Source organism: Aricia agestis, chromosome 13 (assembly GCF_905147365.1).
Source record: "Aricia agestis chromosome 13, ilAriAges1.1, whole genome shotgun sequence".
Lineage (NCBI taxonomy): Eukaryota > Metazoa > Arthropoda > Insecta > Lepidoptera > Lycaenidae > Aricia > Aricia agestis.
The window spans coordinates 14,520,495-14,534,834 of NC_056418.1; the positions used below are offsets into that span (position 1 = coordinate 14,520,495).

Sequence of the window (14,340 nt, forward strand, 5' to 3'; positions counted from 1 at the left end):
TGTATGAATAAGTATGTCACCATGGCAACGTCGATCGCTATCCCGTCGCACAAACAATGGTCGCCGTCAGTCTCGAATTGTAATAATTTACTATTATTTATTCAACGAATGCACTTATCAATATAAAAATACCCAGTAGCCGATTCTCAGACCCACTGAATATATGCATATAAATTTGGTTAAAATCAGTAAAGCAGTTTCGGAGGAGTACGCGGCCTAACATTGTGATTTGTGACACGAAAATTTTATATATAAGAAGAAGATTAATACGTGGGCGAAAAACTTTGGACCCCTTTTTACGAAAAATGCGGAAACGTAGGAGTATGAAATTTTGCATAGTTATTAGTTTATATGGTGAAGGAGTGCATCGCGCTAACATTATTTTGAAATTATGCTTTTATCATATTTTTTAACAAATAAAACATTACACACACTACAACACACGCACTATGAATTTTGAATGACAAGCCTATACACATGAATTATACTCTTTTATTTCTGGTTGAAGTTTGTTGTCAAATTGAAAACTGATTATAGTTTTTTTATTGAATCTCGGCCAGGACTTATGGTAGAATTTCGACCAGTGGACGATCTCTAGTTATTTTGAATTCGTCACTATGCGAAAATAACTAAAACACCCCAAGAAATAGCAGATACTGATGATGATGAATAATGCTATAGTCTGTTCAATTATATGGAAAATTGGAATTAGGGAAGTTAATGTATTGTCAAAAGTTGTGATCTCCGAGTTAAACCAATTCCAACGACAAACTTTTGTTCCATCTACGTTACTCTGTTTGTTACTTCGAATGTGCTTCACTCATCCGTGTTTATTTAATGTTAGTAGTAGGACAGTGCATTACTTTATTTACTACACAAATATATAATATACACCATTTCAAATATTAATTATTAATAATAATGGAATTTCGATTGCACTACAGCTGTACCGCTTTTACAAAAACCGCACCGGCTTGCAGCAGAGAGCGTGCTCTCTCTTTTTGAGTTTTTCAGGGTTAGATAGTTTGTTGCGGTAGGTTATATCGTATCCGCAACTCTGCCTTAAGCGAGGAGTGGAGCACCATGGGGTTTTAGTGGGTAGACTACAGGAGTCCCACGTACCCCGGCCGATATCCCCAATTTGCCGGGGATGCGTAAAGCATTTCCCCATGTTAAAAAAAAGGGTTAGTCTCAACGAAAATTTCATAATGCCTGTCTTCGGTTTCAAGAGCGTTTCTCTACTTTGAAGAATGGAACAACAGCATGCCTAGCATACGCCAACGAGATATCTCACTCTACATGTTTTCTCGATGTTTGATGGTTTGTCTCTTCATCTTTATTGGCCCTAGCAAATAACACTTTTTTATAGAGTTTTGTCGATATGATGTCGAGATTTTGACATTATGAGACGAGTAATTTTTAATTATCTCGAGAGTAAGATATCTCGTTGGCGAATGCTAGGCAGGCTGGTCTACGTTGAACCAAGTGCTGCTGTGTGTAAATTAACTTACATATAAAAACTTTGTTAAAAATGGCGTCTATGTATAACCTGACATGCACTTTATTGGTTATTGTGTGGCACTGTAGGTTTTTCTTATTGCCCTAACCTAACTTATACATTTATAACTACTCTTAACGTTCGCACCAAATTATTTTTAATGATGTTGTCAACAGTGATAGGAAACTTTCCAGATCGAATCAATTTCATCACAATGTCTACGAAGTTCCGAATTTGATATTCGGAAAAGTTCCACCTCGGTCCAGATTTATCAAACTTTCTTATTTATACCTTACCTTAATATCAGCAGGATGTTCCAAGGTGGAGACTTTAGGCTCGGTTTAGATTGGCCAGAAGTGGCATAATAGTTTTATATTCAATTTCATTGAACAAATACATATTTCTAGTAGAACTTGGCTTAGGAAACCGTATTTCACCCTTATCATCAAATAAAAGCTTATGATTGATAAATAAAGTCGTTTTGAAAATATGATTTTATGAAAATAGGATTTGTACTGACGAAAACGCTATTGCGGTACTTCCGATTTGGATGTGACGTCATCACACTAGTAATTTAATATCTTTTATTTATCGCGCTCGTTATATGTAAGTTTATTTGTACATAAATAATAAGAATAAGCCTAGAAAGATTTGTAAAATATATTTTCTTGAATAATTCAAATAAAACATCAGTTTTAAATATTATCTCCATTTATTGTAGACGGGAAATGAAATAGCCAAAACTTTTCTCCAAAAGTTTTCAACATTACAAATGATTTCTAATTTCTTATTTAATTCGTTTATAATTTTTGGGCACTTTTAGACTCGTACATTTAGCACATAAAAAATGTTCAATAAAGAGAGTTTAAAATACAAAACGTATGACGTCACACTATGGCGGACAGTGTTTTCGGCGCCATTTATAAGGCATATTTTTCAATCAACATTTTTATGGGTTTCTACTGTTTAAAATATTAAAATATTAGGTTTTTTGTGAAAATGAATGATTAAGAAGCGATTAGCATTAAGAAAAAAAGTAGGTCAAGTAGCCTTTTATGCCACTTCTGGCCAATCTACACCGAGCTATATTCCTATGATAATAATATGTGTGTTCCTTTTCAAATTTGTATTTATTTTGAGACAATTTAAAGTTTTTATTTACTTAATTCTATCATTTAAATCCAACAAATAACTTCCAAATAGTTTCTGTCTGACAATTTCAGGCCATTATCAAACATGTGATTGGACAAAAATGTAGTACAAGCTTACAAACCTGTTACAATTTTTTTTATTGAAAAAAAACAATGAACAAAGAGAATTTCCTCCAATTTAATCCCTCTCTGCGAATATAACAATTATTTACGCACAATTCTTGAAGTAATAATTAACGTATAAAAATATATTTTATGATAATGTTCATCAGAATCTATAAATGAAAAATGTTTCAATTGTATTATTTTTTAACTAAATATAAATTCAGACTTAGTCTGAAATAGATTTTTGGACAATTTTTAGTACCGGCGGCCATATTTTGCGGTCAACCCGCGTCCATAAAACAAACTGCCTGCGTAATTAGCTACAGGAGTAGAAAAACCCTATTTTGGCGCCTTTTTAAATATGCAAACCCTCATCAAAGCGAGAGAGGCAATTCCTACAATTTACGACATCAGCGAACGAAGTGGGGAACTAACATTTTACAACATAAGAGCAATTATTACTACTCATTTTTACCCTTATAATTTGAACAAACCTCATAACTTACCTACTTTACCATCTACCTAATATCTAGCTATACATAGACAGAGGCGGCGTAAGGCGTGGGCGGTGTGGACCCAGTGGTGACTCGTGGCCCACGGGGCCTCGGGACCCTTGGATTGTATCAAAAAAATATTTTTCTCAACAAAATTCGTCCTCTCATCCATTAGGCCTCGCAAAATATATCTTGCCCACATCAAAACACATAGGTCTTGCCCCACCACTGTAAATAGAATCCACATTTTTTGATTTCAAATCATTTTCCCGGTTGAGGTCCTAAACTCGAAAGCCTTAACTTATGCAAAAACGACAGTTTTCAAATTGTCAGTTACCCAATTCATCCACACATGTCTTCAATTTACCCGAAGGTGCCCAGGGTACAATTGCCCCGGGTAATTTCATTTACCCCCAATCTTGTCGACAGCCTAAACACACAAAAAAATCTGATTTCCGGAAAAAATATTAGAGAAAACCTACTAAACTGTGAAGTCTACGCGTCTGTAACTTTAATATGACCTTCAACACTTAACTTATATTAAATTATAAAATAAAATAAATAAAATATGTTTAATTCAGATGACTAAGATCCATAAAATTGTTAGTAAGCAACTTATCGCTATGTTAGTATTATATTCTAAAAAGAGATTTAAAAAGGTATTTAATTTATTATAATATAGAATATTTTCTTGAAATTAAATATCTTTAGGTACCTTGCTCTGCCATTTTATTAATTTAAGATTTTCTTACGTAGCGTAGCGAGTTTCTTACGCCGGTTCTTCTCACCGGGCTAGTTCCCAAACCGGCGGCAGGCAATATAGTTTCGGCAAAATAGGGGAGGGTAGGGAAGGGAAAATGGTAGGGGATTGGGCCTCTGGTAAACTCACTCACTCGGCGAAACACAGCGCAAGCGCTGTTTCACGCCGGTTTTCTGTGAGCCCGTGGTGTTTCTCCGGTCGAGCCGGCCCATTCGTGCCGAAGCATGGCTCTCCCACGTCAAACTTTGTCCAACTCCTAATTTTGCCTTAACTTCTTAACATAATATTATTGTATGTCTGCCAGTAAAACATGCCTAATTTCTGTTATTATTTTTTTCTTTTAAATAACATCTAACTGACTTGTGACAAAAAAAATACATTCAAGCAATGTAATTTACAATCTGAACGTACAAGATTGTTTGAATGTATTTTCATCACAAAAGTTTCAAGGGTGTCCTAGCTATAAATAAAACAGGCACTTAAAGGGTAGCTGAACCAAAAGATTGAGTAGGATGATCTGGCGTTCCTTATTTGAAGTCTGTGTTCTATGCGCAAGCTAAAACTTAAAACAATTTTAACGTACGACACGGTCAAGCCAAAGTAATCTTTATTGTATGCGCTATAAGGAGAATGATACTGCAACATCACCTTGTCAGGAAAATCCGCTTAGAAGGTGTGCTAGTTCCAATTTCGAAATGGTTTTGGCGGGAGCGGCGGAGGATTTAACTTTTTTTAAAGTACCTGAGAGGCTGAAGAGAATTTTGGGCGAATTTCGATTTAGTTCCAGTCTTCCTGAGCATATTCGCCCATTGTTCAACTTGCATAGAAGTTTTGATGATGTGCTGAATTTTAAATGAGTGTGAATTTTGAGTATGAAGCTTTATATTATGATGTAGATAGAGAAACCTATATTGTTTTTTTTTTTAATAGTTTTCTGTACCTCTTACTACGTCTATAACGTCTTATAAAGAAAACTAGCTGTTTGACCGAGATTTTCTAGAAATGATTCCTAGCTAGATCGATTTGTCGCCCCCGAAACCCCCTATATACTAAATTACATGACAATCGTTGGAGCCGATTCTGAGATTCCAATTATATATATATATATATATATATATATATATATAAGAATTGCTCGTTTAAAGATATAAGATATCTTTACTCAACCCATCAAGCCCCATAAGTTCACCGGTGAGCGAGACACAATAGAATAACAATAGATTTCCAAGAATCCACGATCGGAGGATTAAATGTATTTTCGTCACTTAAATATATAAAAAAATGTGCTATTATATAAAACACTAAATGATGCCCGCAACTCCGTTGCGCCAATATTCGTTTATCGCGCGGGTACCGTGCATTTTTCCGGTATAAAAAGTATCCTATGTCATTTCCCTGAACTCAAAGTATCTCAAATTTTTAAAAAATTGGTATGAAGATACTTTGAGAAAAATCGGTTCAATGGTTTAGGTGGAAAGAGGTAATAAACAGGCAGACAGACACTTTCGCATTTATAATATCAGTATCGTAAGTATAGTATATTAGTTTATACGTGGGAGAGCCATGCTTCGACACGAACGGGCCGGCTCGACCGGAGAAATACCACGTTCTCACAGAAAACCGGCGTGAAACAGCGCTTGCGCTGTGTTTCGCCGAGTGAGTGAGTTTACCGGATGCCCAATCCCCTACCCGATTTCCTTCCCTACCCTCCCCTATTCCCTTCCCTTCCCTATTCTACCCTCCCCTATTACCCTATTCCCTCTTAAAAGGCCGGCAACTCACTTGCAGCTCTTCTGATGCTGCGAGTGTCCATGGGCGACGGAAGTTGCTTTCCATCAGGTGACCCGTTTTCTCGTTTGCCCCCTTATTTCATTAAATAAAATTGTATGGATATGGATGTCCAACGATAATAACACATACTCAACCTTACAAAGAGAAAACACAATATGATATCGTTTTTATATCATAGAGCCTCTATAAACAGTAATATTAGTATTTATTTTTTCTAAACACAAAATAATAACTATCGAATACTAAAAGGGTCACTTTACTGAGATGAAAGGCCAGTTGAGTCAATGAAAACAACGTTAAAACGCCAGATGTTATATAAAAACATTTCTTTTACGGCCTATAAGTCAGGTCCCATATGCATAAAGTCAGTTCTAATGGACGATTCTGAAGGGTCCCGTTGATATTTCGCTTCAAAGCCTTTTGGGTGTGGCCCAAGTTGTAGGCTATAGCGGAAACGTAAATAATCACTATAAAATTATAAATTAAAACAAGTTCATATTACAACGTAATGAGGAGAAGAGCTACTGTGCGATGCATTTTTAATTGATTAATTAAAAGTTGATTATTTTCACTAGAAGATAATTATATTGTAATACACTTGTCGCCCACGATTTGGCTTTAACTTTTGAATCATAACGTTGCAGTATGGTTCGTTTTCTAATGTAAATCTCTATAGTGCTTTATCCAACTCTCTATTCTCATATTGCAAAGAAGAGAGATTTGTTTTTTGCATCAAATACGAGAAAAATACTGAACCAAATTTAATCAAAGTATAAGTACCTACATATATTGATTTTTATAGCGGAAGAATGTGCCCTACGTTATTTTTGTCATACAAAGTCGCCGGAACAACCTGCGGGCCGATTCTCAACCGTTGTAAGGCTGCAAGACGTGGGGACGCAAGTGAGATAGCCAGCCATTAAAACGTCATTTGATGTTGAGAATCGGATCCTAGTACGGTCTACTCGCCTCAGTACATCACTTGTGCCAAACAAGCGACATATGGGAACAGGGTCCCTCGACGGCATCGCTTCACGAACTGTTGACCAGAGCAATCTCCGTTACAACCTTGATAGACTTGTCCAGAAAATATCCGCCGTAAAACTTTATTACCGGGATCGATAGGCTGATAGCTCTTTATAAGAGCGGCCTATCGCAAAACTGTTTTCTTATATCCTGTTTCCTTATTTGATCTAGTGTGTTTCTATATCTACTAATTTATGTCGAACTGATTTTTTACCGATATTAGTATATACTATATAATACCGATGCCGGGTCAATTCAGACGCGACGAGGCGAGGCGAGGCACGGCGCATTTTGTATGGATTCGACAGATTTCAATTACGTGAGACGTCTTGTGAATCTGTCAAATCCATATTATAAATTTAGGAATGCATCTACGCGTCAAGTTGCGGTCTGAATCAACCCTTAGACAGTTAGTCGGCCGCGCGCGTCTGTCGCGGGTCTCTGAAGCGGTGCCACACATTTTCATACTGACTATTGTCGCGAGCGGCCGACGACAGTCATAGGCCGCGCGCGGCCGCGATCGATCGCGATACACAAAATTGTACCTTAAGCCCGGCCGCATATTACCCGACATTTCTAAATAGAAAAATTCGGAATGCACTCTGTTCATACATTTTGTTGTAGACACTATCAGAATCAGAATTCTGACGTGTCAAAATGTATGAGCGGGGCGTGGCGTCCGAATTTTTCTGATCAGAAATTTGGATAATGTGCGGCCGAGCTTATAGCGGCGTAGATCAAAATGAAACCTATAGCCTAGTTCATTAATCAGTGGCATTTCATTTGCATTTTTCTCAGTCACGGTCGCTTTCGGTAAGGATCGGAAAGCCACCTTAAAACCCCGCATTCCATTTGATGTTAAAAACGATCAAAACGCTCAAATTGCCTATTTTGAGCGTTTGCTCGTTTTTAACATCAGATGGAACACGGAGATAGTATGTCGTTTGAATTTATAAAATTAAAAAAATATATATTTGTATAGATGAAATTACCACGTTGCGGTTTTGATAGAAAATGGTCTAGATTAAAACTGCCTTGATTTCGGGAAAAGTGATATAAACTAGTTTTTAATTGATTTCTAATGGCTCCCAAATAAATAGAGGCTCAAAACTGTCCAGAATTTTTTTCTCCTTAGCAATTTGCGACGTCACCCTTTCATGGGGAAAATGGGTATTTACTGTAAAGTGGCATACTCTACCAAAAAGTTTACAAGGGATATAAATAAAACAAAACGTAATATAATCAGCAGTAATATTTTAAATTGCTTTGAATCACAATTTGTAGTGTTTATAGATTATAATAATTACAAAGGAAGATTATTTCTCCAAAGTACACATCATCGTCATCATCCCATCAAAAATCTCACCCCGCATTTCAGTACTATGTATCAAGTCATGGCACTTTACAAAAACTTCCCCGTTATGAAATGATTAAATGTTACCATAGTAAAACCAAACCAAAAACCAAAATGAAAAACCAACATTTAAAAAGTGAATTTACAAATTTCAAAAGAACTATAAATTACAAAGAAACATACAATAAAAATATTAATCAATTAAAATAATTAAAGTTATTGTGTTATACGAAGAAAGTAATAATTGAAATTCAATTCTTGGTACACATTTAATGATTCCATTAAAAAAAAAACGATAATTGTAACATCATTATGAAAATATACTTTTGATTATTAATGCAAAGAAAATAATTTCATTAAATTTCTCATTAAAATTAACAGCTAGGTTTTATTTAAAAAATATTTCAGTACACGAAATGATCGTAGGTATATTTACTTAATATATTTTCAAAATTACGTATTCTGATAGGCGAAAGGTTTTTTGATACAAGCGTAACAAAAATTATGTCGAACATAGATTATTTAAATTACAATAAAATAAATGTTTCGTAGACTAAATAGTAAGTACAATGTACCTTTAATTATTCTTAATGAATAAAACAATTTTAAATCAATAAAAGTCCTGAACACAGTACAATTTCGTTTACGTCTTGATGTTAACTCCTAACTGGCAGTACATAACAATTTTTACTTCAAGAGAAACTAATTCAACGATTACATACAAACAAATCTTATATTTAAAAATAACTCCATAAAAATTCGCTATCAAATATTACACTACAATATAAAATATCGAAGCGACAAGTCAGGCGAACGCATTAACGGCAGCGAAGGGACGAGGGATACGATTTTAAAACTTACCTTTGTTGATATAAAACACAATTTTATTTGTCGAATTTGTCAATGTGTCAATTGTATCGCAAAAGTCATTTTCATCGTTAAATGAATGTAGGCAAAGTTTATAATTACATGACACTAATCTCGTCTCTTCTCTGCTGTATCTATGAATCAGCCCTTACAATAGGCTACTTGACCTATATTCAATTTCATTGAACAAATACATATTTCTAGTAGAACTTGGCCTAGGAAACCGTATTTCACCCTTATCATCAAATAAAAGCTTATGATTGATAAATAAAGTCGATTTGAAAATATAATTTTATGAAAATAGGATTTGTACTGACGAAAACGCTTTTGCGGTACTTCCGAATTGGATGTGACGTCATTCTATTCGTAATTTAATATCTTTTATTTATCGCGCTCGTTATATTTAAGTTTATTTGTACATAAATAATAAAAATAAGCCTAGAAAGATTTGTAAAATATATTTTCTTGAATAATTCAAATAAAACATCAGTTTTATAAATTATCTCCATTTATTGTTGACGGGAAATGAAATGGCCAAAACTTTTCTCCAAAAGTTTTCAACATTACAAATGATTTCTAATTTCTTATTAAATTCTTTTATAATTTTTGGGCACTTTTAGACGCGTACATTTAGCATATAAAAAAATGTTCAATAAATAGAGCTTAAAATACAAAACGTATGACGTCACACTATGGCGGACAGTGTTTTCGGCGCCATTTATAAGGCATATTTTTCAATTAACATTTTTATGGGTTTCTACTGTGCAAAATATTAAAATATTAGTTTTTTTTTGTAATAATGAATGATTATGAAGCGATTAGCATGAAGAAAAAAATGAGGTCAAGTAGCCTATTAAACTTTATCAAACAAAAATACTTTTACATCGAAAACTAAAAATAACTTATTACATTTCATATAATCAATTATCTTTTAAGTTATTGCTTAAGGAATGTTTTACATCAAAATCAACAAATACACAAAAATTCATATAAATATGTACAACAACTCAATTGGCATCTAAATAATATAGCTCTTCAGACTGTTACAACAGAATCAACAAAGTTTTTAGCTGCAATTTCAAGTCGGGAGCAGCTTAAGACATGTTATTTTAAATCCATCACTGGATAATAAGAATTTGTTGAAAACTTGTTGTAACAATCGCAAGCGAGCCATAGTGTATTTTAGTAGAGGGAGATATTATCAAGCCTGATTATTTATTAAAATGATAAAAATTATATATATTATGTTAAAAAAACGGCAAAAACGAATAACGAGCTCAAAATTTGGTAAAAATTTTAAACCTTTTAAGAGCAAATAATAATTATATCCCTCGACCAAAAAAAAAAAACAATCATACAGAAACGCAATGTACGTTGAACAATATAAAGTGATATGCAATGTTATAGTTAGGCAGGCTTTTGACTAAAATAGTTGCACAGGTTGATATTGCATTCGATTGCAAGGGAATTTATCTTATAATAAAAGTTTTATTACTTAACGTATCATGCAAGGCAACGGTGACTTATGAGTTATGACAATGATTTGAATGATAAAGACTGGAATGGATTTATTTTTATGTTCACCTCAAAGAATCTCAATTTTGACCACAAAGGGTCAAAAATAGTTTTGATAGTTCCAGCGGAACTTAATAAAACTCACGTTAATAAAATTAGAGCTGTAGAACATTAAACCCATCAACCCCCAAGCGGCAGCTGGCTGCCGCATAGCAATTTTAAATATGTTGTGTCTGCGATACCCATGATGGAAGTGTTAAAACAGACAAATTAAAAGTAACTATTTTTAACAATACAAACACAATTTCAACCTGAACAACACAAGCAAGCTACCGTAGTACTAGAAGCTATAAAACAACGTATCGCCTAGTCTATCCTAAATTATATACTTTAAACGCGCCAAACCAACCGCTATATTATCACAATTTCAAAATAAGTCGCCTTTGGCTTAACATTGTACATAAGATATAATATTATTTACTTGAGTGTTTACGTCAATAACCAAACAACAGCTAACAAAGAAACCTAAATAACTACAAATTGTTACTTATATCTTATATGAAAAAGGGAAATGGGAAAACACGTTTTACGAAATGCTAACATCCAATCAGTCTGATAATTTCGATCCATCAATGCAACCATTGTTGCTCCTAACTAACTTCACTCCTTTCATAAAGATACAAAGAACCATATCATTATAATTATAATGATGAAAAAACAGAACTAAACGAAAGCTTTGGACAGTACTAGCTTCTGAAAAACAATAAAATAGATCATGAAGATAATCTATTAATAAGAAATATTGCAAACATTGAAAACGATAAATTTACAACTTGCCACAATAATAACAACGGCGCTTAGCACTCAAAAAACGGTAAAAGAAACACTAATTTAAAATATTATGCTAAGAATGTGAAACCGTTCATTAATGAAATATATTTACGTAAGCACTCAAATAGGAACAACCCACGAAAATTAAAACTCAACCTTATATCCAAAATCTCTCCACTCGCTCACCTCAATACTCGCTTTAACCTTAACTTTAATCTAAATACGATTTTAAAATGTGTGAACAAGCTTCTTATATAATATAATAATAAAAAGTATTAGTTAAACTTTTAATTTTAAAATCTATGTATAGATTTCAAGATTTTCTTTATTTCATTCATATAAGTAGTAATTTATCTAACTAGATCTACTTCTAGTGCTCTATGTTTTAGCTGTGGTCAATCAACCACCGTGGAAATGAGCTCCCCGGGTTTTGCAATCTGCCGACTAGTGTAAGTAGCACTACAATATTTATAAATGACTACAGAAATACTGGGCTTTATTCGTCGCAAAGTAATCTAAGAAAATCAACATCCTAACAAATCGGAGCTCATCCCGCGGTGTCACTAAAAAGCGTCCTAAAGTTCGACTGTCGGTGACGATCGCATTGAAAAAATACTTTATCTATATCGGAGACGATCCCAAAAATATTATTGCTTTCGAAGGAAGTGAGTTAAAAATATTAGTTTCGTCCTGCGACATCCCAGAAGCAATCGTGCACGCCCTCCAAAAATATATACATGACCACGAGCTAAACTTACTATATTTTATTCGAAAACTAAAACGAGAGAATTTCATGGAAAATTAATACATCAAAACTTTTGGCGAAATACACATCGAAATACTGTTCGTATCCGCCGCTCCTACGTATACATATATAAATATAACATCTTAAAGTTAGCAATCCAAAAATAGAAAATGTACATGTTGCATTCGTGCGCCCTCGGGTGCCCAGTGCGTTGCGAGCAACTCGCGTCATATCGATATTCGTCAAGTTTGTCTCTCGGCTCTACGACTTTAGCTTCTTCGCCACCAGAGGGTGCCAAAAGCCGCCACTTCTGGACGGTTATTTTCGAACTGCGTCGCGTTACTCTCATAAATTTCATTCACCAGTATACTATTAACGATTTTCAAAAATCTATTCCACGATACAACGATTAAAGAGAGGAAAATAGATTTAATTAATCGTAAACGATTGCAAAAACTGCGAATATTGTTAATAATATACTTCACACTCACGATACAACTCCGGGCCTTTCGTGTCTCAATTAACATAATTATGGCTAAAATTCCTAAAGTTAAATCATTTTAATTTTTTGAATACAAAGGAACGGTAATTACTGTAACAAAACTCGTTAACGAAGAAGAAATGAAAGATTGTGGTGTCGATAAAGTAAGTAAGGAATGTGTTCAATGGCCCTGCACAAGCAAAGCAACCATATTCATTCGTAACTTTTGCTTTATAAAAATACGAATCGAAAATATCTCGACGGCTGCACGTCGTCTTATGGTTAAGCTATGATTACTTCTATCTTAATCGAGTATCTATAACTACATTAAAATATCAGAGAATTCAGAAAAAGGGAATATTTAGGTATTTATTTCTATATTAGGTGGTGCACAACCATTTTTTTTCATGAACGCTAGAGTAGTATGGCATTTAGCTTTATTAAGAGTCTAAAACCGAAATTATAATATATCTAATGAACTAAGTTTAATAGATACTTTTAATATTTAATAGCTGTTGTAATAGGAACTAGGGGTGGGGAAATCGAAAAATTTAATAATAAACAACGATACATTATAATTTAAAAGTAATCAACAAGGATAAAGAAAAACAATCTAAATAACTGAAAACCGTTGACGAGAAAGGGTTTGAATCTTCAGATGTTTGCTATCTGTAGTCAGAGACTAAGAAGATTTTATTCTATTTAGGCTGGAATGAAACCTATACGGTAAACATTAGACCAATAGTAAAACTAAGTATTTTTTCTTAAATACGATAAAATCTCAAAATACTCACAGCTCGTCGGGTTTATTGTATTATACGCTAGGTGCATCTACATTATTAGAACAGTGGCTTTTTAATAATTTGAATTTGTACTTAACCTACTTACTTTTTAACTCCACCATGAAAATAAAAGAGAAATTTCGTTTCATTTTTCAAAATCTCAAAATTTTGCAAAAGCGAAAAACAAAAATTGATAATTCTTAATATTATCGCAACCGCTCAAAAATTTTACTCTCATAAATTCAGTAGTGCCGTCGGTGAATTTAAAAATTTCTTGTAATACGTTGCCAACATTACAGATGTTCTAAGAAAATTACACGACATTTAATTTAGTCTTCAAAAATATAATTCCGATAAACGCCATAAACAAATCTCTCAAAAATACATTATGAAAATATAATACAAATACGATAAAATTTATACTAAATATAACCCTGTCTATGACCTGAAGAGTTAAAAAAAGACAAAACGAAGACAACATCGAAGGCATCTAAGAACGACAAAATAAACAGTGAAAGAGGAGTTAACTCGAAACAGCATTAGCAAACTACGAATACTAGAGTAATGACCAGGCCTGAGTCTACAACTCTAATAAATCTCGCTTAACATTCAAATGGAAAGAAAGGCAGTATGCAATAGTCCACTCTCGATGAGCGATTGTGACCTCACAGTCGATTCGAGTAACCAATTTGAAGAATTCCTAGAGTCGAGTAAAGGAACAATATTACCGAAATGAAAACGCAGGAAGCATCGTAGAAATAATGTTTTGTTGCGTCAGGTCACATCTTGAACAGAAGCTCGATCAGCAGGTCGTCGTCGGCATTCATCGGTGATTCGGGTGCCAAGTAGTCGATGATTCTGTAAAAAAACAATCCATTGACTCCAGCGCAGCTAAAGGATACAATGAAATGTGTTTGCGATACAATTATTATGATGTAGA

General features: G+C 34.0%; 1 protein-coding gene across 2 annotated transcripts in view; it reads right to left on the reverse strand.

Annotated features, from left to right (window-relative positions):
- Window positions 1–9,904: 9,904 nt before the first annotated feature.
- Window positions 9,905–14,340, reverse strand: part of LOC121732865 (calmodulin-binding transcription activator 2) — a 232,849-nt gene continuing 228,413 nt past the window's right edge. For both annotated transcript variants that reach the window (XM_042122859.1, XM_042122858.1), the window contains one exon: window positions 9,905–14,258. In XM_042122859.1, the coding sequence (XP_041978793.1) occupies window positions 14,180–14,258 (79 nt within the window). In that variant the 3' untranslated portion in view covers window positions 9,905–14,179. The remainder of the gene's footprint in view (window positions 14,259–14,340) is intronic.